At 46.3% G+C, this 25,379-nt stretch overlaps 1 protein-coding gene across 1 annotated transcript in view; it reads right to left on the reverse strand.

Annotated features, from left to right (window-relative positions):
• Positions 1 to 25,379, reverse strand: part of EPHB1 (EPH receptor B1) — a 291,595-nt gene that overhangs the window by 19,364 nt on the left and 246,852 nt on the right. Inside the window, exon 12 of the mRNA XM_063115389.1 lies at positions 391 to 540. Within this exon, the coding sequence (XP_062971459.1) occupies positions 391 to 540 (150 nt within the window). The remainder of the gene's footprint in view (positions 1 to 390; positions 541 to 25,379) is intronic.

Consider the following 25,379-nt stretch of genomic DNA (forward strand, 5'->3'; position numbering starts at 1 on the left):
AGGATGGGAGCCCAGGTCCTGGCCCTCGGAGCAGTGCTCCTTCCCTTCGGCCACACATGGCAAAGGAGAGCACAGGGCCTGGGCTCTTGGAAGCAGGGTTGAGTTTCTTGCTTCATTTTGGGCCTGATCTATTCATGGTTTATGTCTGTTCAGAACCAGTCTATTGTCTTCTGGGTTGAAGTCTGTGGCCTGGACACCTCTACAGGATTTGGGGTCACTGGGACTGTCACATCTCTATGCTGGGCACTTTGATTAGTTCAATAATCTATGCAAAGGGTATCTGCTGCCCCAAACACCTCAAGTTCAGATTATGACGCCCTGAGCTGAAAACAGGAGGGCTTGGCATGCATTGCCAGGGGGTGGCGGCAAGGAGGTGCTGCTGACACTCACATCTTGGTTGGACATATCCCAGTAGGGTCTCTCTCCAAATGACATGACTTCCCACATGACAATCCCATAGCTCCAAACGTCGCTGGCCGAAGTGAACTTGCGGTAGGCGATGGCCTCTGGCGCCGTCCATCTCACGGGGATCTTCCCTCCCTGGAAGAAGGAGCAACTTGGTCAGCCCAACGTCTGGTTTCTAGTTGAAGACAGGTGAAAATAAACTCAGCATGCACATCCTCCCGCTTTCCTACTCCCATGTCTCATGAATTAGGACAGCCAGGACGGTCCTTGCCCTGTGGGTGGCTATGTTGCTGAACCTACTTAGAGGAACTCAAGGACACCAGCGTGGTCCATGCTGGTCTCACACTGCTCTCACCACCCATGAGCGGACAGCTGGTACTGAGACTTCCCCTGCCCTGATTCCCACACACTGAGTCTAACACAGAAGAGACTTGAGGTATGCCTCCCACAGGACCTTCCACCACGAGCTGACTATGCTGCCCCTCTGTCCCACTTTCACTGTGCTCCAGCTCTGGGGGAAAGTTTTCCCCAACTCTGCAGCCTACTAGACAGCCCTGGGCCACATGGAGTTGAATGGGCTTAGGGTGGCAGCCTCTGTACATGCTGTTGTCCTGCCTACCCTTCAGTGGAGGTTGGGATCCTAGAGGCTCGAGAACACTTTTCTAAAGGGCTGCTCTTAAGTTTGGTTCTTCTTCCTGCCCTCCAACTCCACCCTGGAAGTTTCTGACTGCTTGGCCTCAGCTTGTCTGCCAGACCTTGGCCAGTTGTGTTTACCTAAGGGATCGTTCTCCACCCGTTCATTTACCCATCCTGTCAACACATAAGCAATGAGCACTGCTTTGTGCCAGGCCCTATGTGAAGAGCTCGTGTCCAGAGATGAGCCAGCTGGTGTCCCTGCCCTCAAGCTGCACAGGATAGCGGGGAGGCAGACAAGGGAACAGAACTTAAAATGTATCACTGAAACAATTGAAAAGTGAGGAGGGTGAGAATGAGGGTGACTACAGGGTGTTCTGAGAACCGGAAGAGACTCCCTGACACAGGGAGGGGTCAGGATAGGTGTCCAGGAGCAGTCAGAGAGGCGGTTTCCTGGGCTGGTCCAGAGCTCCTGGAGCCTGTGCTGGGTGTGGGTACCAGGACTGCCCCTTTCTCTCTGTGTGACTGGGGTGAGTAACCTCACCTCTCTGTGCCTCAATTTCTCATTGGCACCTAAATAGGTCATTGTGAGGGTTAAGTGGGTTAATGTCTATCCAGTGCTGGGGACAGGGCCTGGCGTAGAGGTAAGTGCTGTGCACATGTTAACTATTATTTTGACTGTGCTTGGCCCTAGAACAAGCACAAGTTAACCAGGCGAGGTGACGGGAGGAGGAAAGTCCAGACAGGGGTAGCATGTGCTGAGGCGGGGTCAGAGAGAGGAGGGGACTCGGAGCGGTCCACGATGAGACACATGGAACTCCTCCGGGGGAGTAAGGAAGCCTTGCAGAGCAGAAAGCCGGGCTGCGCTGCCCTCCAAGCTTGTCATTCGCCAGAACAGATATGGCCCCCTTCTCGATTCCTCATGCCAAATACCAGGGCTGGACTGCCGAGGCACGTCTCCGATGCCTGGAGCCCATCTCACTGTGTGCACGTGGCACCAGGGCAGGCGGCCGGGTGGCAGCACAGAGCCCGCGGCTCCCTCACCGGCCGCCCGCCTGCGCCAGAGGAGGCTGTGTTTGCACTGACCGTTCTCGCCAGCGGCTCACGTCATCAAAGACACACGGCGGGCTTCAGCAAAAATATCTTCAAACTGTGTAAATGGTTAATCGGAGCAAGAGAGAGAGGAGGAGCAAATGCAAAGGGTATTTTTTTTATTTGGCTTCCTAGCGGGGCCTGGAAGGAGCAAAGGCACCTGGCCCAGGCCTCCCACACACCGGCTTTCCCCAAAGGGGACAGTTCTGACTCCCCCTGAGGACAATGGCAGGCTTTGTGATGGGAGGTGTCTTCACTCAAATGCCAGCAACATGACAAGTGCCTGGAGGGCAGGCTCTGCTGGCCGTGCAGCAGGAGGTTGTGTTCTCCTGGCCAGAGCAGGAGGGAGCTCCCTGGCTGTCTACATGTCGTGTGCAGCAGGACGACAGCTGGCAAATTCATCCAGAGAACAGGGCTTACCAAACACCTGGAGGGACCCGTGGTGTATATCGCCATCAGGGGATGGGTAGTTGCCACACCTCGATGTGGCCTGGGCTCCCTGAGAGGAAAGGGGTTTTACTTTCTCAAAATACCTGGGTTAAGTGAGGTAGGAGAGAGCAGGAGTTTAATTAACTCTGCGTGTGTGTGTGTGTGTGTATGTGTGTGTGTGTGTGTGTGTGTGTGTGTGTGTGTGTGTGTGTGTGTGTATGAGAAAGAGAGAGAGAGATTCCGTGTGAGTGTGAATTTATCAGCATGTGTGTGAGAGAGTGAGAGACAGACAGACTTGGCAGTGTGGGTCTGTGAATGAGAGAGAGCTGGGCTTGCTTATCTTTTGTGTGTGTTGGTGTCACAGACGGAGGGGTGGTGAAAGTGTGGTTCTCTTGAATTTCAAAGAGGCGATTTGGGAGTCTGGAAGTGTCCTCCCTGCCAAATCTGGAGCAGACCCCAGGGGCTGTCAGTGACAGCTGTGGAGCTGCTCCCTCTTGCATGTAAAGTGGCAGTGCCAGGTCTGTGGCGAGCAGCCTCGAGCCCTCCTGCCACCTTGTGCTGTTGGGCCTCACTGAGTGCAGAGCTCGGCCTGTCACCGCCACTCCCTCCATCCCAGCAGGCAGCCTAGCTTTCACGAAGAGCCCCCCTGGACAGGCAGGTGACAGCTTGTCATGAGCGGCTCTCCCACTCAGCCCAAGAGCAGGAGGATGTGACCTCTGAGGCAGGACAAAAGGAAATGCAAAGTCAGGGGAGCACAGGGCCGGGAGTTGTCTTTCCTGGGAACGTTAAATATTCCTTCCATCTTTCCAGACATCCTATCATCCACATTACCTTCTGCTGCTCAGAGGTAATTATGGTGATTATTTAACTTGCCTTCAATTATGTGAAAGGAAATCTATTAATTTACAGGATGGTGACCAGCCCTGTGGAGGGGGACAGAAGAAAAGGAAGTGGGATGATGCTGTGGCAGGCAGGGCCTCTGCTAACCAGAAAAGGGAGTCTGGACCAGAAGCCAAGGTCAAGGCATCCATGTGACTGCAAAGTGCTTGAAGAGTCCCAGTTCTCCAATGCAGGTATGACAAAGGGGCACAGAGAAGGAGTGGCCTGTTCTTTTGGGTGGTAGAGGACAGTAGGGAAGAATTCTCAGGGCAGTGCTGAACGGATGGGGCTCACGGGAAGGATCTGCAATCCCTGTGGGCACAGAAGGGCTGACACTGGGCTTGAGGAGAGAGCACTGTCCCTGGCATGGGTTTCTGCAAAGCATCAGATGACACGCTTCCCCCAGGGATGCTGAGGGCACAGGTCTGAGTTCTGCGGAAACCGGGTTTCCTTTCCCCACAGCTGCCACAGGGTCGCTGTTGGTGCTGGGGGAGGGAGAAGAGGCACCTCACCATCATCGGGGCTCTGAGCTCCCTGCAAGACTTATACGTTGCCCTTCCACATAAAACTTTGCATCAAATGCCTCTGATGCCAAGAAATTCTTCAAATGTTTGGAAACTACTGCTTCAGATAGTCATGTCTTAAACCAGATTTAAGACAAATTTAAGATCGCGTGCATGCGCGTGTGTGTAATGTAGACTAAGAGAAGAGAAGATTAATCCTAACCCAGCTATCGTCAGGGTCACCTGCTGACGCACACCCATACCTACCAGCAGGTGTGAGCACTTCAGTCCTCTAACATCAGCCAGCCTGCAACAAGCACCCATGTAGCACCCACTCTGTGCCCAGAATCCTGCTGGGGACGTGGCAGAGATGAGACTCAGCCTTATTCCCCAGGGGCGATGCATGCCACGCAACCAGCTGTCTTGCCTCAGTGAAATTATATAGGCACAATACATAGCTTTGGTTCTAGAGCCCACCCAATTGTGAAGTTTTCCAGGCCAAAGTCTGGGCACAGGACCGATACCCCTTGCTAATTACTTATCCTGGAGAAGCCCACAGGGTAGTACCGCTATGCGTCTGGGTATTGCTACAGCACTTTCCCCCGTCATCTTGTGTGAGACAAAGTCTCAGTGGGATCATGGCAGGCATCCAGACACTCATGAATACTGTGTGTGGTGACCATGGACTTGTTCATCAGATATTAGGATCATGCTGCCTGAAGGAATCCTCCTGAAGTTTGCAGGTGATGGTTCATGACTAGATCATCACGCAATGGCTCTGAATTTCATAATGCCCACTTCTCCAAAAGGTTTATAATATATAAACCATGTTGGGGTTGTTGTGAAAATCCAACACGATAGATATATAAACCACACAGTTATTATTGTTACCATTAACAAGAATTTATTGAGTGTTGTGGGTTGAAGTGTTTTCTAGAAATATACACCGAAGTCCTCACCAGTGAGAGCTGTGAATGACTTTATTTGGAAATAGGGTCTTTGCAGATATAATCAAGTTAAGATGAGGTCACATTGTATTTGGATGGGCCCTAAATTTAATGCTGGTGTCCTTATAAGAAATCCACATGAAGATACAGAGACACAAAGGGGAGAAAACCATGTGAAGATGGAGGCAGAGATGGGAGTGATGCATCTAGAAGCCAAGTTATGTCAAGCGTTGATGGGAACTAGGAGAGAGGCAGAGAACACATCCTCCCCTACAGCTTCAGAGGGAAGATGATGGTCCTGCCAACACCTTGATCTTGAACTTCTAGCCTCCAGGACCACGAGAGAATAAATTTCTGTTATTTAAAGCCATCCAGATTGTGGTACTTTGATACAGCAACAGTAAGAAGCTAATACACTGAGTATATACAATTCATCTGACACTAGTTTAAAAATACTGCTGTCAGATTCCTAGGTGGCAGAACCATCAGGGGCTACCTACCATTAGGGGGCAGTGGGATTTGAGAATGGGGGATACCTCCAACATTTTATATTAAAGCCTCTCGATTAACCACAAGGCACTTAATAATGTTTCTTCAGTGCTGTTGATCAGATCTCGGCCACAGTCCACACCTTGGAAGACTGCCTTTTACCAGCGTGCTTCAGGAGAATGCCATTCTCACTTTACCAGGAGTGGCCCCAGACCCAGGTGGCCACTCCAGGCCTAGGCAGCTGCATTGTAAGTACACAGCACTGGCTGCAGGAAGGCCAATGCCCCTGTCCTCAGCATACCCAGAAGATCCAGCGCAATGATTCGCAAGCTTGGCTGCCCAGTGACATCACCAGGGGGAAGTATTTTTTTTTTCTTCTAATGCTATGCAGTATTCTATTTTATTTAGAATTTCTGGGAGTGGTGCCCAAGCATTGTCAGTTTTAACATGCTTCAGGTGATTGTAATGTGCAGCCATTAGTCATGACCACTGGATGAAGCAGTGGTTCTCAGATTTGAGTGTGCATCAGAATCTTCTGGAGGTTTTATAAAACTGGCCCCAACCCAGACTTTTAAATGTACTACTTCTGAGTAGTAGTACATTAGGGGTAGGATCTGAGAGTTTGCATTTCTAACAAATTCTCAGTGTGGTTTCCACAGTGAGAACCACTGGTGTAGATCAACCTGACATATGTCATAGATTGCATTAGGTTTCATCTTGAATACTAGTTCTGGTCATTGTTAGTGGCTGGGTTGAGAAGGATGCAGAGGCCTCATCTGGGCTCAGCAAGGGGTTGTAAGATTCTAATGGCTGCACATTAGAATCACCTAAAGCATGGAGAAACCTACCAGTGCTTGGGTACCATGCCCAGTGGGTTCTAAATAAATTAAAATACCCATGGATTACAAAAAACAAAACCTTCCCCCAGGTGACTCCAATGGGCAGCCAGAACCACACGGCCAGGCTTTCTGGGCATGCTGAGAAGAGGGTATCAGCCTGATGGGCCATGTCTGCCACAGTGAACGGAAGGGCAGTTGTGTGTTTGGCAAGTATTTGCCAACATTGCATTAAACCTCAAAAGATCTTAAAAAGACGAAAAAGGGGGGAAAAGGCATGCAGAGAATGGTGAATGGGCTTCACCAATGTTTCTGGCAAGTATATCTGTGGCCCAAAGGAATAGAGGGTGAATTGAGAGGAGGTTTACACTGTATATCAAGAGTCACTCTGGAGGTGGCAGGTTGGACACTCCCCCTTGAAACAGTGACCATCCTGACCATGCAGCCGACCAGCCTGGGTGAGGCATCTGCCGTGTGTAGACGAGTTCAAACACAGATGGCCCTGCCCTCAGGGTGCATCCCTGTGACACGCCCCTCCTGCTCTCCAGTCACTGTCCACTGCCCTGCACCAAGAGGTCTAAGTGTGACATTAGAAAGGGATTTTAAATGAACGTCTCAACTTAAAAGCACTCTGAAAGTACACTGACCCGTCTTCCTCAACTTAGTCAGTAAAGTGATTTTTTCCAGATAAGACCCATATCAGCCAAGAAAGGAAGGAAGTTTCTGCAGAAAAGAAAAGGCTATCTTTCTCTGTGTGTTCCAGCTTCTAACAGCCAGTGGAAATGGCTCTGGCTGCTGAATTGTAACTGAGTCTTTATAATAAAGAGGCTGTTCCCAGTTCCCCAGGATGCCAGGAATTTGCATGAAAACAGTCTCTCATCTTCTGACAGAGTTCATCTGGCCCCGCTGCTTATTTCTTTCCAGAAGCCACAATCTTGATGGTGACACTGTAATTTATTACCGTGCTAAGGATTATGATGCAACATACAGAGAATTAGAACTTTAGGTGGGAAGCAGGCTGCAGGAACAGGTGAGCTTTGGAGAGCATGGTCTCGTTTGTCATGCAAATGGCACACATAATAGAGAAAAGGGCTGGGAGAAAAGACGGCCCAGAAAGACACACCAGGAAGACTGCAGACAAAATTGTTTCTAAATAGAATGTTTTTCAAGGCTTTCCTTGAAGCATTAGTCGCTCCTCCAAAATGAATGACACAATGTATTTCGTACCAGTAATAAAATATGTGATTTGAATAACTACAAATGGAGAGATTTACAGTTGGTGGGGTCCTCGCTGCTGCTCCCCTGAGCTCTGTGAGCACGAAACTCTCCTGCGAGATGCTGCAAAAGGTAATTGCGGCCCAAACATCATTTTCCAGCAGCTAGAGAAAGGCCTATTTGGACATAAATTAACTAAAAATATGCGGATGATAGTGTGCATTTCATGTGTGAAGAACAGAAAGGCCACTTGGTGACATTTCCTAACTGGAAAAAAAAATTCTGTTCTTCAACCAAACAGACGTCTTTTCTCTGTACTATACCGTCAGGGCAAACAGCTGTCTTTACTATCCACACCCAAAGCAGCCCCTGATGGCTGGGATGTGGGCATTATTACTACTATTCATCATATAGCACTTTCTGAGTTTACAACTAAAAAGAGAGGATGGAGAGTCAGGGCTATGTAATTCATTAGCTGCCTTCATTCATTTGATGAACAGGCAGGTGGTACCCTCTCTAGGCCAGGTCACGGTCAGTACTGGGTACAGTAATAATGTCACCTCTGCCCTGAGGGCACTGTCCAGGGAATCCTACAGTGTAATCAGCTCAATGATGGTGCAGGCTTGATCTCTCCTTGTGCAGTCCCTGAAGCCTGGGACCTGCTCCCCGAGCTCCTGAAGAGTCTGCCCTTGGAGAGAGCAGTTGAATTAACTGGCCGATGGCTGTGGATTCTCTGTGCGCTTTGCCTTCCCACATGGTAGACTGCTGGCAACCTAGGGAGGGTGCTGGCTTCCTATCAGGGATCTAGGAAGCAGGGATGTGCCTGCCCTGCTGCTGAAACAAAAAAGCCCTCCTCCTAGTGGGTGAGTATGGTGGCGAGCCTCCAGGTCCTTTGAATGACAGGTTGGCCTGGAGGACCAGGGAACATGGGAAGTGGGGTTGAGGAGGAGCCTCGAAGCTCTCCCTGCTGTTTACCCTTCCCTTCCTGGGTCACATCTGCAGTGTCACCCATTGCTTCTCTGAGCATGGCAGGAATTGTGTTTTTGCCAAGGGTTTATATACCCCCATGCCTCACTGCTGCCCACCCTGGGGCAGGCCCACCCAAGAGACCACAGAAGGCTGGGGCTCTCAGACAGAGACTGGCCTCTGCATGGCCACCTTGGAGACCTCTGTCCAGCCCTGTAGGAAGCCTGTGGGGCTTATTCTATTGTTCTCACTGAGTTGACCATGGTCTTCAGATTTTCTCCCTCCTCTTCATGCATGTGAGCATCTGACAGACTGTCCAGGGCAACCCACTTTAGTAGGCACACTAGGTAGAGTCCTTATTCACACTGCAATGCTTGATGCCTTGCCAGTGTCCACTAGCCACACCTCTCGTCTCTCCCCCAGCCCCCACCTCCAACAGCTATTTACCAATAATCAGAATCAGTCATACTAAATAGCTTAAGCTCTTCTGGCCTCCTGAACTGCACTCCCTTCCTGGCATGGCTTCTCCCTCAGACAATCTCAGCTGTCATAACTAAGTCGCTTAACCACTCTTTCTTACTGTCTCCACCTGCCAACAGGGATAATAATGCTTAATTATCACAGAGGGGCATATGAGGAGCTGCTAGCTAATGCCTCAGAGTGTGCAAGAGTGCCGAGGGGGGCTCCACCTGCCTCCCGGCATGAGCCCTGTTCTCTGGGCTTTCTGTCCTCTGCTGGGGAGAGATGACCAGGAAGGGGAAGAGCCAGCCCCCAAGTCCATTTGGGGCAGGGAGGGGCAGCTTCTTCCTGTGTATCTTCCATATTGGTTAAGTGAACCAGGTATTTTAGGCCTTGTTTTACAGACACTAGGAACTGGGCAGGAGAGCAGGGGGCCATGGGTCCACACCTGAATAAAAGGTGGGAGAGGGGGCACTGGAAACTGGGTCCTCCCCTCCCTCTTTCCTCTTTCCTGGATAACAGGAAGGAAGGGAAAATAAACAGAGAAATATGTCCCTGTGTGTGGAGGGCAGGTGGCATCTTTTCTGTCCCAAAGGAAGAGCACTGAGTCCCTTACTCTCAGCCAAAGGTCCCCTCCCACCTGTGCTGTCAACACCCCCAGACTGCCCAACTCACAATGAGCTCTGGGACACAAAAGAGTGAGTCTGCTACAGTTTTGATGTTCGAGAAACATTTGTTAACAAGAATATTAAAGTGTGCCTCAAAGTAAAATGAGAAAAAAACATTTATTGCTTTCTTTTTAAAATAAAGCATTAACAAGCTCAGTATACAGATTGGGAATAAGTTAAGAGGACTGATGACACCCTGTGTGAAGAAGGAGCTGTAGAAATGGGCAAATCTCACAAACTGTGGCAAGAGTATAAATTGGCAAAAGGCTTTGGGAAATGAAATTCTACCAAAATTTAAAAATATGTAAAGTCTTAACATCGCTATGAGGGTAGATGAACACCATGTGTCTCCAGACGTGACACCTGGGAAGGACATACCATCATTTGTGTCATGCATAACCTGGTTCTAATCATGAGCAGATGTCAGACGAGCCCAGAATGAGGAAGGTCCTATCAGAAATACATGGATGGTATTCTTCAAAAGTGTCAGTATCATACAAACAATATTGGGAAAATGTTTCTGGTTAAAAGAGACCAAATGGACATGACAGCTAAATGCAATATCTGATCCTAGACTGGATCCTGTACCAGGGTGAAAAAAAGTGTTAAAAAAGACATTTTTTTTTTGTCAATTAACAAAATTAGAACACAGAAGTAGATGAGATAAAAGTATTCTATCCATGTTAAATTACTGAAGTTGACAACTGTACTATAGGTATATAAGAGAATATCCCTATTCTTAGGAAATACACAAATACATAGGAAAGCGTCTGAGAATAAAGAGCCATGACATATGCAACATCTTCTAAGAGTCTGGAAAAAGTATTTGAGAGAGGGAGGGGAAGAGAGAGAGAGAGAGAGAGAGGCAAATAGTAAAGAAATGTGGTAAAACAATAACAATAGGTGAAGAATCTGGGCAAAAGTTATGTGGGTATTTTTTATATTATTCTTATTCTTGGAACTTATCTTAAAGTTTGAAATTATTTTTTAAAAATTAAATGTGCAATTTATCTTCTTAAAATTTATTTTATAGAAATATCCATGGAAGTGTGCAGAGATATCTATGTAAGAATGTTCACTGAAGCACTGTCTGAAATAATACATCAGAAACCACCTAGACAACCACCTCAAAAGAGCTTGTGATACAGTTTCTACAGTCACCCATGCAAAGGATGCCTGAGAAAGAGCCTGAAAACCTACAGAAGCAGCAGCTGGGAGGTCTCGAAAGGTAGGAAGTAAGAGACTAAGAGGGGGAAAGGTCACATTCAGGATACACAGTTAAGTAATAAAGTCCATGAACATATCAGTGTATGGTATGAGGGCATTTTTGAGACTACTAAAAAAATAAATAAATACACACACACAATAATAATAATAATAATGATAATAACATCTGGAATTTGGGAAGAGGGAGTCAATTTCACTTTTTACTTTAAACACATTTTTATTCTTTGGTATTTAAAGCATTGTTTTTATAAATAAAACCATAATAACATTTTAAAATATGGCATTGTAAGGGATTTCTGTGCATCCCTTTCTTCAGATGGGCTGACCTTCCAAGTTGGACCAATAAGCCCCCTCTCCTGCCTACCCTGGGATCAGTCCTTTCCATGTGTGGGGAGAGGTGGGTGGGGATTTGATGGCCAGAGGTCTGGTGAATGGGGCTGGTTATAACAGCCCTAAGAGCCACAGGAAAAGGGTCAAGGTCAAGTTCAGTGTTGGGAGAGCAGATACCAAAGGGTCTCTTCTTCCCACTGTGAAGAATCTTTGGGGAGCCCTGGGTTCATGGGCCACTTTCTACATGACCATTCTTCTACTTGGTATCTTAGATCTCCGGGGACATGCTTGTCACGCATTAATTAATTTCTTAATTCATTCCACAAACATTTACTGAGCAGTACATGGAAGCCCAGTGATACTGTAAAAGAGGAAGCCAAGCCAGCTCCCTGGACAGTAGACTCCAGCGGTGTGGCAAGGCTTTGAGGGGCTACCAAGTTGGGTGGAGGAGGGAACTGATGTGAGACGGGGTACCTGTTCTAAGAGCAGGGCTGAGGGCGCTGTGGAGGCTGGAATGTGAGCCGAGCTGTCCATGGTTGTTCCCAGTTCCTCATTCATGTGGCCTCAGATTCTGTGGCCTGCTTACGCCTGCACTATAGAACCTTGGCATGGGGGTGTCCCGGGGCTCCCCAGCTCACTTTAGATGTTAGCCAATGCTTCTTGCATCTTACCCATCCTTTCTCCATTGATTCAGCTCCCTATTTTCTGACCTGATTTATGATTTGTTTTTGCCGTTTTCCTACTCCTTAGAAATCCAACCCCTGGGGTTGCTCTCACATTCCTAGATCTAATTTCCACCCAACCTGGTGGGTCTGGACCCCTGGTCTTTGCTGTCCTGCCTGTCCTTCTTAGCCACGGGAGTCCAGGGATGGGTTTGCTATATGGCTGTCCCAAAGGAAGCTGGGTTCTTCACAGTAGGAGGAAGAGACACCTCAGTTTCTGCTCTTCTGACCCTGTATGTGACCCTTTCCTGTGTCTCTTGGTGGCTGTTATCACCATCCCACTCACCAGACTTGGGCCTCTTAACCTTGCCACAGTCTGAGAGCTCTGCCTAGAACCACAGGGCTTAGAATTATGAGAGTCACAGCAGCACCTTCTGCTGAAGTCCAAAGACTCCCTATTTTCAGAGGATTCAAAACTCATTTGACCTGAGGCTGGTGAACTGTTGAGTGCTCCCAAACAATTGCTATTTCCTCCAGAGCCATAGTCTCTGAAGGTCTGGGAACCCATATTAACTGCATCACAGGAGCTCAACAGGCTCAGAAGATAATCTTCTTGATAAGTCAAGAGAAGCCCAGGGAATATCTCGAGCTCTGGCCTCTCTCAAGGTAAGCAGAAGTCTTCCCGTCTGGCCTTACTGACCTTGGAGGCTCTGTATCCTCTAAGAGCATTTCAGTATCTCCCAAAGTCTATACGACTTTCACTTTTCTGGGTTCTCCAGGGTTGTATTTTACTACCTGTGGCAAAGGAGGGGTGAAATGAGGACAAGTGGGGACAGGGCATCCTAGATCTGGAGCAGAGTAGGCATGAAGACAGAGAAACAGGAGCTAAAGAGCCAGTATTTTTGTGGGGCAGAGAGCAGCTTGTCTGCTTCCACCTCCACCTGCCACTCTCTCCCTTCCAAGAAAATCACAGAGTGATTACATCAAAGGTGTGGAAAGAGTGATGCGGTAAGACCAGGACTGAAAGGCCATTCATTGCCTAGAACAGGGATCAGCAACCTGGGAATCCATGAGAATCTTAAAGGTTTTGGTCAAAGGTCATACCAAAACTTCCCAGGCAAAAATCGAAGTGAATGTGATCTTCAGAATGTTAACAGGTTGGGTTTCCAAGCAGAACAAAAGAACACTTGAATGGGTTGTGGAACTGCCATTCAAAATATCCCCTTGTCAATGACAAGTTCTGACTGGTATATGGGGCTGGAGTTGGAAAACATCATTTTGTAGCTATAATAGAGATTGGTTCAGATAAGACTCATCAAAGGATGCTAAAACTGTGTGTGTAGGGGGCGGGGGATTTGATGAGGAGCAGGATATTGGCACAGTCTAATAGCATCTTCCCATTGATTGTTAACTAGTGACAAGAGAAAAAACCTGTAATATATACTATATACAACTACATATTAGAGTAATTGGACAAAACCTTAACCAGGTAATCAAAATTAACAACACCAACAAGGGGTAGATGAACATCGAGTGTCTCAAGATATGATAGCCTAAGAGGGACACACATCATTTATACAGGATTATGGCCAGGAATGCAGAACCTGAATCTAATTATGAGAAACACTAGAAAAACCCAGAGGAGGAATGTTTTATTAATGAAAAAAGGTGACTTATATTCTTAATAACAAAAATCAATGTCATAAAAGACAAAGAAAAGCCGTGGAAATATTCCAGATTAAATGAGACTAAGGAGACATGACAACTAAATGCAATACTTGATCCTAGAGATTGGTCTTGACAAAATTAAAAATCTGATTCTTGGTGTAGACTTATTCATCACATTACAAAAAAAAAATTTATCCAAACGAAAAGTTTTAAAAATTTCGCTTGTCATCTGATCGGGTATCTAAAGTAGTTTTCTGACCAAACAACGGCGTTTCCTTTTGAAGTTATTCTTACAGAGAAGCCGATGAGAACATCTCCAAGACATTTGTATCATGGCTTTGAATGTAGACAGTAAATAAAATGTAATATGGACTATTTCCTAGCTTTGGAGCTCCTAAAATGCAATCAAATGTCTCTGGAATCTTCTTTAAAGACCAATATTGGGCATGGTCTGTAGAGTCTCTTCTAAGCCTGGAAAAAGTATAATTAGAGACAGAAATGTTGAACACATAAAATAACCCATTATCATCATGTTTGGTGGCCTATACTTTTCAAGTACTGAACTTGCAGTGGAAAAACCCTTATTTGAAAGGAAACCTTGGTGAAAGCACAAAATATAAAATAGGTAAGAGTGAAGCTGCTGTGGTTGAAGCAGAGTGGTGGCCCGCAGCCCGGCTAGGTGCCCTGACCACCCCGATGGTGTCTTGACCCATTCCTGCAAAACTCTACGACATGGAGCGAACACTATCCATATCTCATGCATGGAAAAACTCACAAACAAGGGGCGAACCCACATTTTTTCCTTTCCTTTGATTCAGGTATATGTTCTAATACAGCTGTTTTAATTTCAATCTTATTGAAAACTCTAGAAGTTTTTCCTGTCTCCAATGGTTAAATCTACTGATAGCTCAACTACTTATAAATTATGCCTAGATGGAATGTATGCTTCCTGAAGGCAAGTGAATGGACTCTAATTTCCTAATATAGGCATTTCTGCTGTAATGTCATATACTCATTTTGAAGAAACCTCATATTCTGCAAAATTGCACAATAGAATAACAGAACCTATAGAGGGAAAATACATTTGGAGGAGATCATTCAAAATCTAACAAAAACATAACAATCTTAATAACAATAGCAGCATAGGTAAATTACAACATGTATTCACACCCAGTATATCAGACCCTTGATACTTTGCAGGCTGAAACCCTCAATTTTATGCTTCCTCCTTGGTGATGTAAGTGCTGGAGGGTAGTCATATCTCATAGAGATCAACTTCATCTAAATTAAAAATCCAATTCAGGGTGTAGACTCTTTTGTCAAAAAATTAAAATTAAACACAAAGGAAAATGTGTTCAGTTTCTTCATCTTTACTCTGCTTCCCCAGGTAACAGGGTGGAAAATATAGTGGTCCTGGAAACCTCTAAACCAGCCACTATTTGCACAAAAGAAAGGCCTGTTTGTCAGTGTTCAACTATTTTCATTGTGGTAAGGTTTTCTCTTTAATTGTAAGAAAACTGGCCCCTATTTGCTTCAAGACAAATATCCTGGGAAAAGATCGTAGGAAAACCACGAGACCTCACACTGCACTGACATCCTTCCCCCATTTGCAGTCACATGTTGAGTGAGTCTGCATGGAAGAACAGGCACTGTACAGACAGGCTGCATCTCCACTCCCATTTTATGAGGCACCTCAGAGCAGGTGAGAGCAGATGGACATTTATCAGGTATTCACTGGGTGCCAGATGCTCTGTTGGGCACTTCACATATTTACTATCATCAGGTTTTCACAATCACACTAAAAGGTACGTTCTTATCCCATTTTACAGATTAGAAAGCTGAGGCTCATGAAGTAAATGCTCCACACAGGTTATTACATAGTATATTAGTAGCAGAGCTGGGGTTTAAATTTAGGTCTCCTTGCTATCCAACTTGCATTTTTTACATTATATTGCTTATATTTTATATTACGATTTCCACCACTTGCATTATTAACTGAAAGGAAATAGTCCCTTTCATTGCTAATTATATTTAGCATGTCATGTATTGTTGGAATGGATTTTTCCCCCCAAATCAGGTAAAAGTATTTTACTAAGATCTAGAATCATTTACTAATGATCCTATTTCATTGGCTTCTATAATAACTTTCATTTTGTTACATTTTTATAGGACTTTAAGGGTTTATTAAAGTGCTTTCAATACAATATTTCTCCTTTGATCTTTACAATAGTCATGTGATATAGATCAGGCATAATATACTATTCTCATTTGACATAGTGAAACAGAGCCTCAGAGAAGTAAAGTAACTTACCTCAAGCCAACAATTGGCAGAGCTAGGACTCAAACTGTGTTTCTGGCTCAAAATTTGGCATTGTCCTTGTAACTGCTGATAGAACCACCCTTCAGGATTACCTACTGTTAAGTCCTGTGCATTGAATGGTCTGTCATTAGAGTGATTGGGCCTTGTTATGCTATGTGATTTGAAATGTGATGAAAACATTGAAAAATAGAACAAGAAAAAAATTAGTGTATTTGTTATTGAAGATAATGATTACTAGTAGGGTTAGGGGTATCAAAAGCCAATATAAATAAACAACAACAAAAAATTGAATAATGGGTTTTAAATGATGGTGCCTTAATTACTTATTAAAATAATTTTCTAATACGGAGAACCATTGTAGAATAGCAATATTGTAAATAACCATTATTTTAGGATAACAGGACTATAGCACATGCAACAGGAAAAAGTAATTTAGGAAGAACACAAGCTATCTTAAAGTGACACTAAAGGATTTCTCCTCCACTCCCCTCCCTTTAGTGGAGTGGGTCTGCATGGAAGAACATGCAGGGCATGCAAATCTTTGCCCTTCTGTTTTCTCAGCGTAGAACATCCACCTACAAAGCCATTTCATACCATTGTATTGGTGATGTTGATTTAAAAGCACGTGAACTCACATTTGCTTAGCTCCTGGGTTGCCTGCCATCTTCTATGATTCCTAGAATGGGCCAAATTCCTTTCCAAAGGAGAAGTTTCTTAAAATGATGGGGCCTAAGGCCAGGACCCCATGACCACTCCTGGCTAGATCATGGGCCAGAGCCCTAGAGTTTGTGCCCAACACACACACACCTCTAGTAGATGGTATGTAAGAAAGTCTATGCAGACAAAGGCAGTGTCCTTGTCTCCTCTGGCATGGGGTAGCAAGATATGAATCTGCTGGGGTCAGCCCCAGGCATGAGCAGGCTGTGGCTTTGCATTTTAATGGAAAATTCACAGAAAATTAATGAACAGAAGGTCAGCCTTGGCCTTGTCACCTGGGTCCTCTCCTTTCCCCTCTCCCCACTGCTCTGCTCCTTGGCCACAAGGGAATAAAGGAATGAAGTCTTGACAGGTCACTTTGAAAAGATAGTTATTGATGACTAAGAAAAAAAAAATACCTGCCTGTATTAAAGGAAAGAGCTGGCCATGAAGAGAGGCAAGTAGCTCACACCCACAAGGAAAATCCACGGCTTTGAACTTTTCTTTATGCCATTTTCTCTTTTCATCAAACACCCAGATGGCATGTATTCTCTAAGTGAGCAATCTTAGTAGAAGTCTACACGGATCTTTTCACTGAGAATCTTCTCTTCCTGTTTTGTACTCTCTCGCTCTCTCACAGGGAAAGGGTTTACTTGAATGCTTTTGTGGGAGGATTAAAATAAAATCTTCACCTCTAAGATCCTTCCCACATATTCCCCCTGCAGCTAGAGGATCTGCAGAGTGAGCATCCGCAGAGTGGCCTTTGATCAGCAGTCCTGGTATCTCCCTCCCTCACTTGGCTCTCTCTCCCTCTTGCTTTTACCCTGACTCACTCTTTCTTTTACCTCTGCATCTGTAAACTGAATTAGATGAACATTTCTTGGCTACTTTCAGATTTTAAATTCGGCTTTCCCATAGGAAGTGTAATATGCTCAGCCTTGATAATGCTGGTTTTGAGCTACTGGGGTCTTTAGAAAATCACTCTTGCCTCCGTGTACTCTCAGAGGGCTGAATTGAAGGGCCTAGTTTCCCTTTCCTGGATAAACATCTTGCCTTATAGAGATTTGCTAGACCCAGAGGCCTTTCTTTCTGAAGGGCTCTGCTCTGTGAGGGGCCCACAGGCCAAGCCCTGTAAGGTCATGTAGGCCCTATAGTCTGGGTACACTTTCTGTATCAATTTCTCTAATGCACAGGACTCCTGCAGAACTACACAGAGATTTACAAAGACTCCCACAATCTCAAGGCTCGCCAGGGCTTTCAAAATCTTAAGAGTGCCTATTGTTTAACATCTTTGGTCACACCTCTTTGAAGGCAATGCTCCTGCAAAGGTGCACCCCAGTGAACTCAACAACCAAAAGTTATAAAGTTTGTTTTTGTTTTTTACCTTTTTTCTTAAATCTCATGCTGTGAGAGGTGCTCTGTGCCTCTTCTGACTCCTTGGTAAATTCCAGATGTACATCCAACACCTTCATATTGTGTCCCACGCCTTCATCCTTTACAGTCTGACACCCACTCACTACACATCTGTCCAGTGACGGGATGAAGTTGGTCTCTTAGAACCTGTTTTAGTTTGATAGGGCTGCTGCTATGATTTGAATGTGTCCCCCAAAGTGTTGGAAACTTAGTCCCCAATGCAACAGCATGGGAGGTGGGGCCTAATAAGAGATGATTAGGCCATGAGGGCTCTGCCCCTGTGAATGGATTAATGTTATTGTGAGCATGGGTTGTTATAAAAGCAAGTTTGGCTCCCTCTTGCTCTCTCACTCTCTCCCTCTCTTGCCCTTCCCCCTTCCATCATGGGCTGATGCAGCACAAAGGCCCTTGTCAGATGCCGACACCATGCTCTTGGACTTTGCAGCCTCCAGAACCGTGAGTCAACTACATTTCTGTTTGTGCTTAAAGGGACATTTGTAGCATTAAATGCTTATACTAGAAAAAAAAGAAAGTTCTCAAATCAATAATATAAGCTTCCATCTTAAGACACTAGAAGAAGATGAGCAAATTAAACCATTATAAATTACCTAGTCTGGGGTACTTTGTTACAGCCACATAGAACAGACTAAAACAGCTGCCCTAACAGTTTCACAAACTGGGTGGCTTAAAACAACAGAAATTTATTGTCTCACAGTTCTGAAAGCCAGAAGACTGAAATTAAGGTGTCGGCAGGGCCATGCTTCCTCTAAAACCTGTAGGGGAGAATCTGTCTTCACCTCTTCTAGTTTCTGGTGTTTGCCAGCAACCCCTGACATTCCTTGGCTTGTAGATGCAACACTTCCACCTCTGCCTCCATCATCACAGGGCCGTCTTCTCCCTGTACATCTCTGTTTAAATTTCCCCCTTCTTATAAGGACACCAGTGATGGAATTTAGGGCCCACCTTAATTGAGTATGACCTCATCTTAACTCGATTACATCTGCCAAGACCTTATTTCTAAATAAGGTCACATTCACGGGTATGCGGGTAAGAATTCCAATGTATCCTTCTTTTTTTTTTTTTTTTTTGTGACCGGTAAGGGGATCGCAACCCTTGGCTCCGTGTGGTCCACACCACACTCAGCCAGCGAGCACAGCGGCCATCCCTATATAGGATCCCAACCTGCAGCCTTGGTGCTACCAGTGCCGCACTCTCCCGAGTGAGCCACAGGGCCGGCCCTCCAATGTATCCTTTTGGGAGAGACACAATTCAACTGATAACAGGGCCCCTCCAGAGCTAACACATCCTTCACACTTCCCAACACCAGCCGGATCAGCCTCTTCACTACCCAGTGAGCACACCATGTACTTTCTAGCCTCTTCTGTTCTGCTCAGACTTGCCTCTACTTCCACTTCTCCCAATATCCCCTTTGGCTTTTTCTACAGGAGAGCTGCTTCTCCCCAATCTGTGCTCGAGCACAAGCCACCCCAGCACCCTCCTCTCCTCCACACTCTGGCGTTACTCAGCAAGCAGGTCTGTGTCCAGCTCTGGGACGGTTCCCATGAGGCACTGGCCACACTCTTCCCCTAATTAATTCTTTTTTGCCCTGGTGTTTCAGCCCAGATGTTCCTTCCTCAGGGTCTTGTGATACAAGGTTGATATATGCTTCTCCTCCATAGCCCCTGACAATTGTAATTATATAATTAAATGCATAATTAGTTGTTTAATACCTATCATGTTTGCTAGGAAACAAACTTGAGGAGCTCAGAACTATGTCTTTTGTTAACTGCTGTGCTTTGCACATATCAGCGGCTCAAAAAATATGTGTTGGCTGGGAGCACAGCTTGAAGAGGCATTGCATGGGCCTGCACCCAGGTGGCTGTCCCCTCCCACGTGATGACATGTATACGAGGAGGAGGGCTTTGCCCACCTGACTCCACACACCACACATCCACCAGGCCCAGCCCAGAGAGAGATGTTTTCTGGAAACCTGAGCCACTCCTTGTTCCAGTCCCTGAAGTGCAGGCTGGCTCTGAAATCCCATGCTGATCCCACTCATGCTAATAATACACAGGCCTTACTAAGAATAATTATGCTGAGTCTTTTTCAAAAGGGCATTTCAGTCAGGGCCTGATATCCCTAACTGAGCATCTGGTGACAAAGTGACCCAGGGAGAGATATCAGAAGAACGAGGAGGCAAATCTGCCAGAAGAAGAATTATTTGAGAGGTGTAGTATGGGATAGAGTGGTGTTTGCATTCTTCTTCCCTCAGCTTAATTAATGTTAGAGGGAAATTTCCAGGGGACCAGAACTCGTTTTATTCTGGTTTCAATTAAAGGGTCTCCCTGTCTTTTCCTTGCTTGTCTTTATTCCTCCCCACTCTCCCATGCACCCAAGAGAGAGCCTGCTACTCTAGCTCAGTGATTGAAAGAAGAGCAAGAAATCATAATCTGAAATCGGCTTCCTGAGGGAGGCTGTGGATTGGGGGTTGGGGGAGAAGTCTGGTTTAAATGTAAAACTGCCAGAAACTGTGGGGAGAAGTAAAGCTGGACCTGGGGCCGTTGGACATTTGCCAGCAAGCCTTGCTCATTCTGAAGGATGGAGGTCAGAGGTCGTAGCCTGAGCTGAAGTCTGTCAGGCAGCGGGATTAAACCTATTAGTAGCAACTTCTTAAAGTGACACCACAAAGTGCACATAGAGGGGGCTTTTCCTGAACAGCCTGCAGAAAGGATTATCTTTGAGATAATTTTCTGCTTTCTTTGCACTTTTTAAGTATTACATACATTATAAGAAAAAATAAATCTACAACAGGGTAGATAGAGCAGTCAAACTTACTTCTCAGTGGCAATGAAAGGAAAAAGCCCAGTTATTACCAAGTGCCAACCTAGGAGGTTTGTGTCTGTGCACATATGTTTCTGGGTAACCCTGGTGCTTGTGTATATTTCTGTGTGTGTACATTTCTGTGAATCTCACTATGTGTATCTGCCCATGCTTTGTGTATTTGTGTGTGCATATCTACACTGTACGTGTATCATGTGTGCACACATGCGTGTGGTACTGATGGGGAGCTACTCACCACAGGCTTTAGGGAAAGTTCCCAGAGCCTTCCTGTCCTCAGCACAGAGTTCCCCTAATGCTAGCCACTTTTCTAACCATGAGGGCTGTGCATAGCATTGCTGGCCCCTGGTGGAATAGCAATGTCTGGGCAGCCTGGACAGGGAGATGCCTGTTCCCAGCACTGCCCTCAGTCTCCTGCTGTTTCCAGGGAACAGCAGTTGCGGGTCTGCCACTCCTCTAAGGTGTGTCAAAGCCAAGGAGGTCCCAGGCTGTTTGTATCACCCACTCCTCCTGTGCAGGTTGGCATGAGGAAGGGGACGGCCCCTAAGGTGAAGGCTTTGGCACCCTCTTGACCTTTTTTCTCTTATGGATCTCCTCTTTGAAAGACTCCCAAGCAAGTTCCCAGAGGAGAAAAAAAATTCCATCCATCGCAGACACAGGTGACCCCATCAGATGCCCTGTACTACCTTCTTTGCTGAAACATGTATTTACATAGAAAAGAGGGGCTAAACAAATGCAACGAAGAAAGCCCCCTTGTGTTAACCCCAGTTTACTGGGCAGCCAGTCACTGACACACAGGACAAGGAAAATGACTGATGTGTTAATGTGCATATTTCTGATGCTTTGGTATAGAAGAATCTCAAGACATAGGGTGATTTTTACTGGTCTTCCTCAACTCCTAATACCAATCGTCAGGATCCGCAGGGCTGATGCAATGAGCTTTTGCTTTTTTCCCCAGAAGAGCTGATGAATGGGGGAGGGATTCAGACTCTGGGAAATGGGTTATTAGGGGGGCAAATGTGGCAGGATCAGAAAGAGGGTCCCAAGACCTGGAGGCAGATTCTGGTTTGGGGCTCTGTGGTGGCGGACACCTCCTGGCCTGTGTCCTCACTGGCTTCTCAGACAGAGGCCATGGCTGGTTGGGCATCAGGGCAGGAATTCACAGGCATGCTGCTGACCCATGAAAAGATGCTAGAGCCCACGTGTGGCCTGGGACCTTTGTCCTCCCCTGAGCATGGGGAGGGAGCAGAATTTCTGAGATGACTGAAAATATTTCTTTTCCAGCCTCACAGGATGGGGATCAGTGTCAGATTTACTTTGATTTTTAAAAAATAACGTAATTGATGTTTCTTGCAATGCAAGTATGTAAGGTAAAATTTACGCTCCCCAAAATAGTTTTAATGCAGTGGTTCTCCTAGTGCGGTCCAGGACTAGCAGGATCAGCACCATCTGGGAACTTCCGTGAAATCCGAATTCCTGGGCCCCACCTCTGACCTACAAATCAGAAGCTCAGGGGGAGGGGCTGAGAACTCTGTGTCCCTACAAGCCCTCCTGGTATCACGGCGCACAGTGAAGTGTGAGCCACAGGGTGCGATGGACACATACAATGTTAGCTGCCTTTCCCCTGGCTCCCTCCTAACAAGTGTCTTCAGAATGCTTCCGTAGTGATGCTGTCGCGAGGCTCTGATTTTCCTTTGTGAATGTTAGCTTTTCTTAGCTTTGGGTGGCTCACTGACTTATTTTTTTCTATTTTGGAGTGACTAGGAATTGAGAAAGTTACGGGATCTTTTTTTACCGGTTGGCCTTGGAAATGTGCATCTGAGTGTCTTGTCATGGGGCAGGGATTCTGAGAGCCTGGGGTAGCATTCAAAGCAACCATAAAGGCTGTGATTGGGACAGAACTTGTACTAGGGCTTGTTCCCAGATTATCACACAGGTTGTCACAACTTGAACAGCGTCTTCCAAATCCCACTTTATGGATGAGGAGAACCTAGGCTCAGGTTCATAAGGCATTGCTGATCCAAATCCCGCACTCTTTCTACCATGTCAAGGAACTATTTTGCCATACCAAAGCAGAAGAGAAAGTTTTAGAAAGGATCTTTCTGTCCCCCTCCCAGCCCAATGTTGCTAGACACAGGGCCCAATTGAGCAGCACAATACCGAGGAATGAAGGCCAAATTTTTTGTGAAAGGAAAGGCCCTACAGATCTCAGCATGGAATTCCCGGTGGCAAGAACGGATGCTCTCTCCTGGAAGCACAGTGAGGATGGAGGCTAATGGGGCTGGGGTGGGGGTTGAGATGAGGATGCTGCCTACATCGTGGCCTGGGATGATGGAGATTCATCACGGGAACAGGGACCTCTGCAGAGCACTTGAGGGGCAGGCCTGATTCCCCCAGCAGGCTCCCGATGGGCCATGGGGCCAGGTGCTCACAGAGAGCATCCTTGGGAAGAAGCTGTCCTTTGTCCCCTGGGGGGGATGGATTCTTCATGCCTGGTGCCCCACAGCAGTGCAGGAAATGAGTCTGAGGCAGATGGGGCAGATGCGAGAGGGAGGGTCCAGGTTGTCAATGTGGGAAATGAGGGGCAGCAATAGGCAGGATGGCATGTGAGGAAGAGCTGGCTAAGGGGAGACGATCGAGGAAGGATGAGAGTGCATCTGGCAAACAGCCTGGGAGCTGTGCTTCTGCCTCCGCCAAGAGGGGCAGATGCCTAGGGAACAGCTCTGCTTGAGGTTCCGGAAGGGGACAGCAGCAGGGCAGAGGACATCAGCCAGGAGGAGAAGAGAGAGAGCGAGGAGGAGGAAGAGGAGGGCCTGGCAGGCTTGCAAGGAAGAGAGTCCAGAGACTGCAGAAACACAGAGCATGGGAGGAGCCAGAGCTTGAGACAGGACAGAAGAGTGGCAAGAGGAGTCAAAGGGGAGGGGGCTGAGGGAGACCAGAGGCACCCTGAAGATTTAATGCAATTCATGATAAAACAGGGAGGCCTGCAGGGAGCCAGGCTGTGCAGAAGGCAGAGCAATGCTGAAGACTTCTTAGAGACAGCCCGGGGCTCTGAAGGATGGGAAGTTGACATTGCTTTAGCAGAAGGAAACTGGCTGAATGCTAAGAAGGGAAGACTGTGCTCACACAGGAACTGGATGGGCCTCTTCCTCCTGATCAGAAGAGAGAGAGCCAAGCTGGAGAAGAGCTTTTGACTTAAACAGCAAAAAACTGCAATCCAGAGATTTCTGGAATCCCGTTGGGGCTCTGTCCACCAATGTCAGCTGATAAAGGGTGAAGATCAGGTCTCTGAATGTGTATGTGAGCCCCTAATGCAAAGATGTGGCACGTGTAACTGCTGTGTGTGTGCCTTTTTTTCTCTTGGTAACATTAGACAGAACAAATAATAATGAGAATGTGACCAGTGAGGCCAAACATTGAGAACTGGTCTATAACACAAGCATGGGAATGTGTACTTGAACACATATAAGAGCATTTGGAAATATACCTGCCAAAAGGAAAGCTGTGTAAATCACACAGGCGTTCAGAGCCCAGGCCAGCTTGTTTACCTGTCCCTCTTAAAGGGCCAGAATAATAGTGGCAGCTCAGAAATTTTCCCCAGTTCAGTGGGTTCCTTCCAATCATAAGAAAGCACAAAGGGAAAAAATTCTATCTATTCATTATTCCAGGACGCTGTTGGGAAGGAAATGCTTCTGGCGCTAGAAATAACAATTTAAAACAGAGACAGAACACCTGGGGAAAAGCATGGTGGAGAATTAAGTCAGAGTGAAAGATGAAGGTTGAGGACTTAGCAGAAAAAAACTAGACAACTTTAGTAGCTATTAATGAGGTCTTCACCTATAAAGTAAAACCAGATGTATTAGAAGATGGTGATGTTAGAAAGATCTTGAAAGAACTGCATGAAATAGGGAAATTAAGATGGAGTTGAGAGGTTTTAAGGACTGTCATAGAACTGCTGATTAAGGGTAATAAGCCAAAGGATCTACTTTTGGTGTGGAGGAGTGTGCTTCTAAGAAACGAACCCTCCAGCAAATAACAACAAAATACAAGAGAAGAGGGGCAGGGGGAAGGAAGAAAAGAAAGGAAAAACTACTTGAAGATTCTGAACTGCCCGAGATTCTACCTTTTGCAGCTTTTCCCTAAGGGCAGCTGCAGTCACTGCAGTGTGCTCAGAGCCTAAACTCCAACAGAACCACCACCATCTTTCTGGCTGAAGGAACTAAGGGAAGGCGTCCAGGGCAATGAGCACCGCTGGGGAGTTGGGGGAGAATCCCCGAAAACAAGAGAACCAGGGACAGAGAATCTCAAATTCTGTGCATAAACTCTTCCCAGTTCTACGGCTGACCCCTGAACCATGCTTGTATGAGACAGACTGAACCCATAGGAACTGGGATCTGAGCTGCTGCCCACTGCAGAAATGACAGAGCTTGCAGGTTGAGCCTAACCAAGTTAATTTCCTGCTAAATTAAAAATATCAACATTTTTGGATCAATGTAACAGAATCCAGTCTCTACATCATGATATTCACATTGCATATAATCCAAAACTACTATGTGTATGCAGGGGGGGGGGGGGGAATGTGACCCATTTTCATGTGAAAAGACAATAGAAAGATGTCAATTCCAGGACAACCCGATGTTAAAATTATCAGACAAAGACTTCACAGCAGCTATTATAGCTATGGTCAGTGAGGTGAAGGAAAAT

The sequence above is a fragment of the Cynocephalus volans genome, chromosome 11 (genome assembly GCF_027409185.1).
Source record: "Cynocephalus volans isolate mCynVol1 chromosome 11, mCynVol1.pri, whole genome shotgun sequence".
Lineage (NCBI taxonomy): Eukaryota > Metazoa > Chordata > Mammalia > Dermoptera > Cynocephalidae > Cynocephalus > Cynocephalus volans.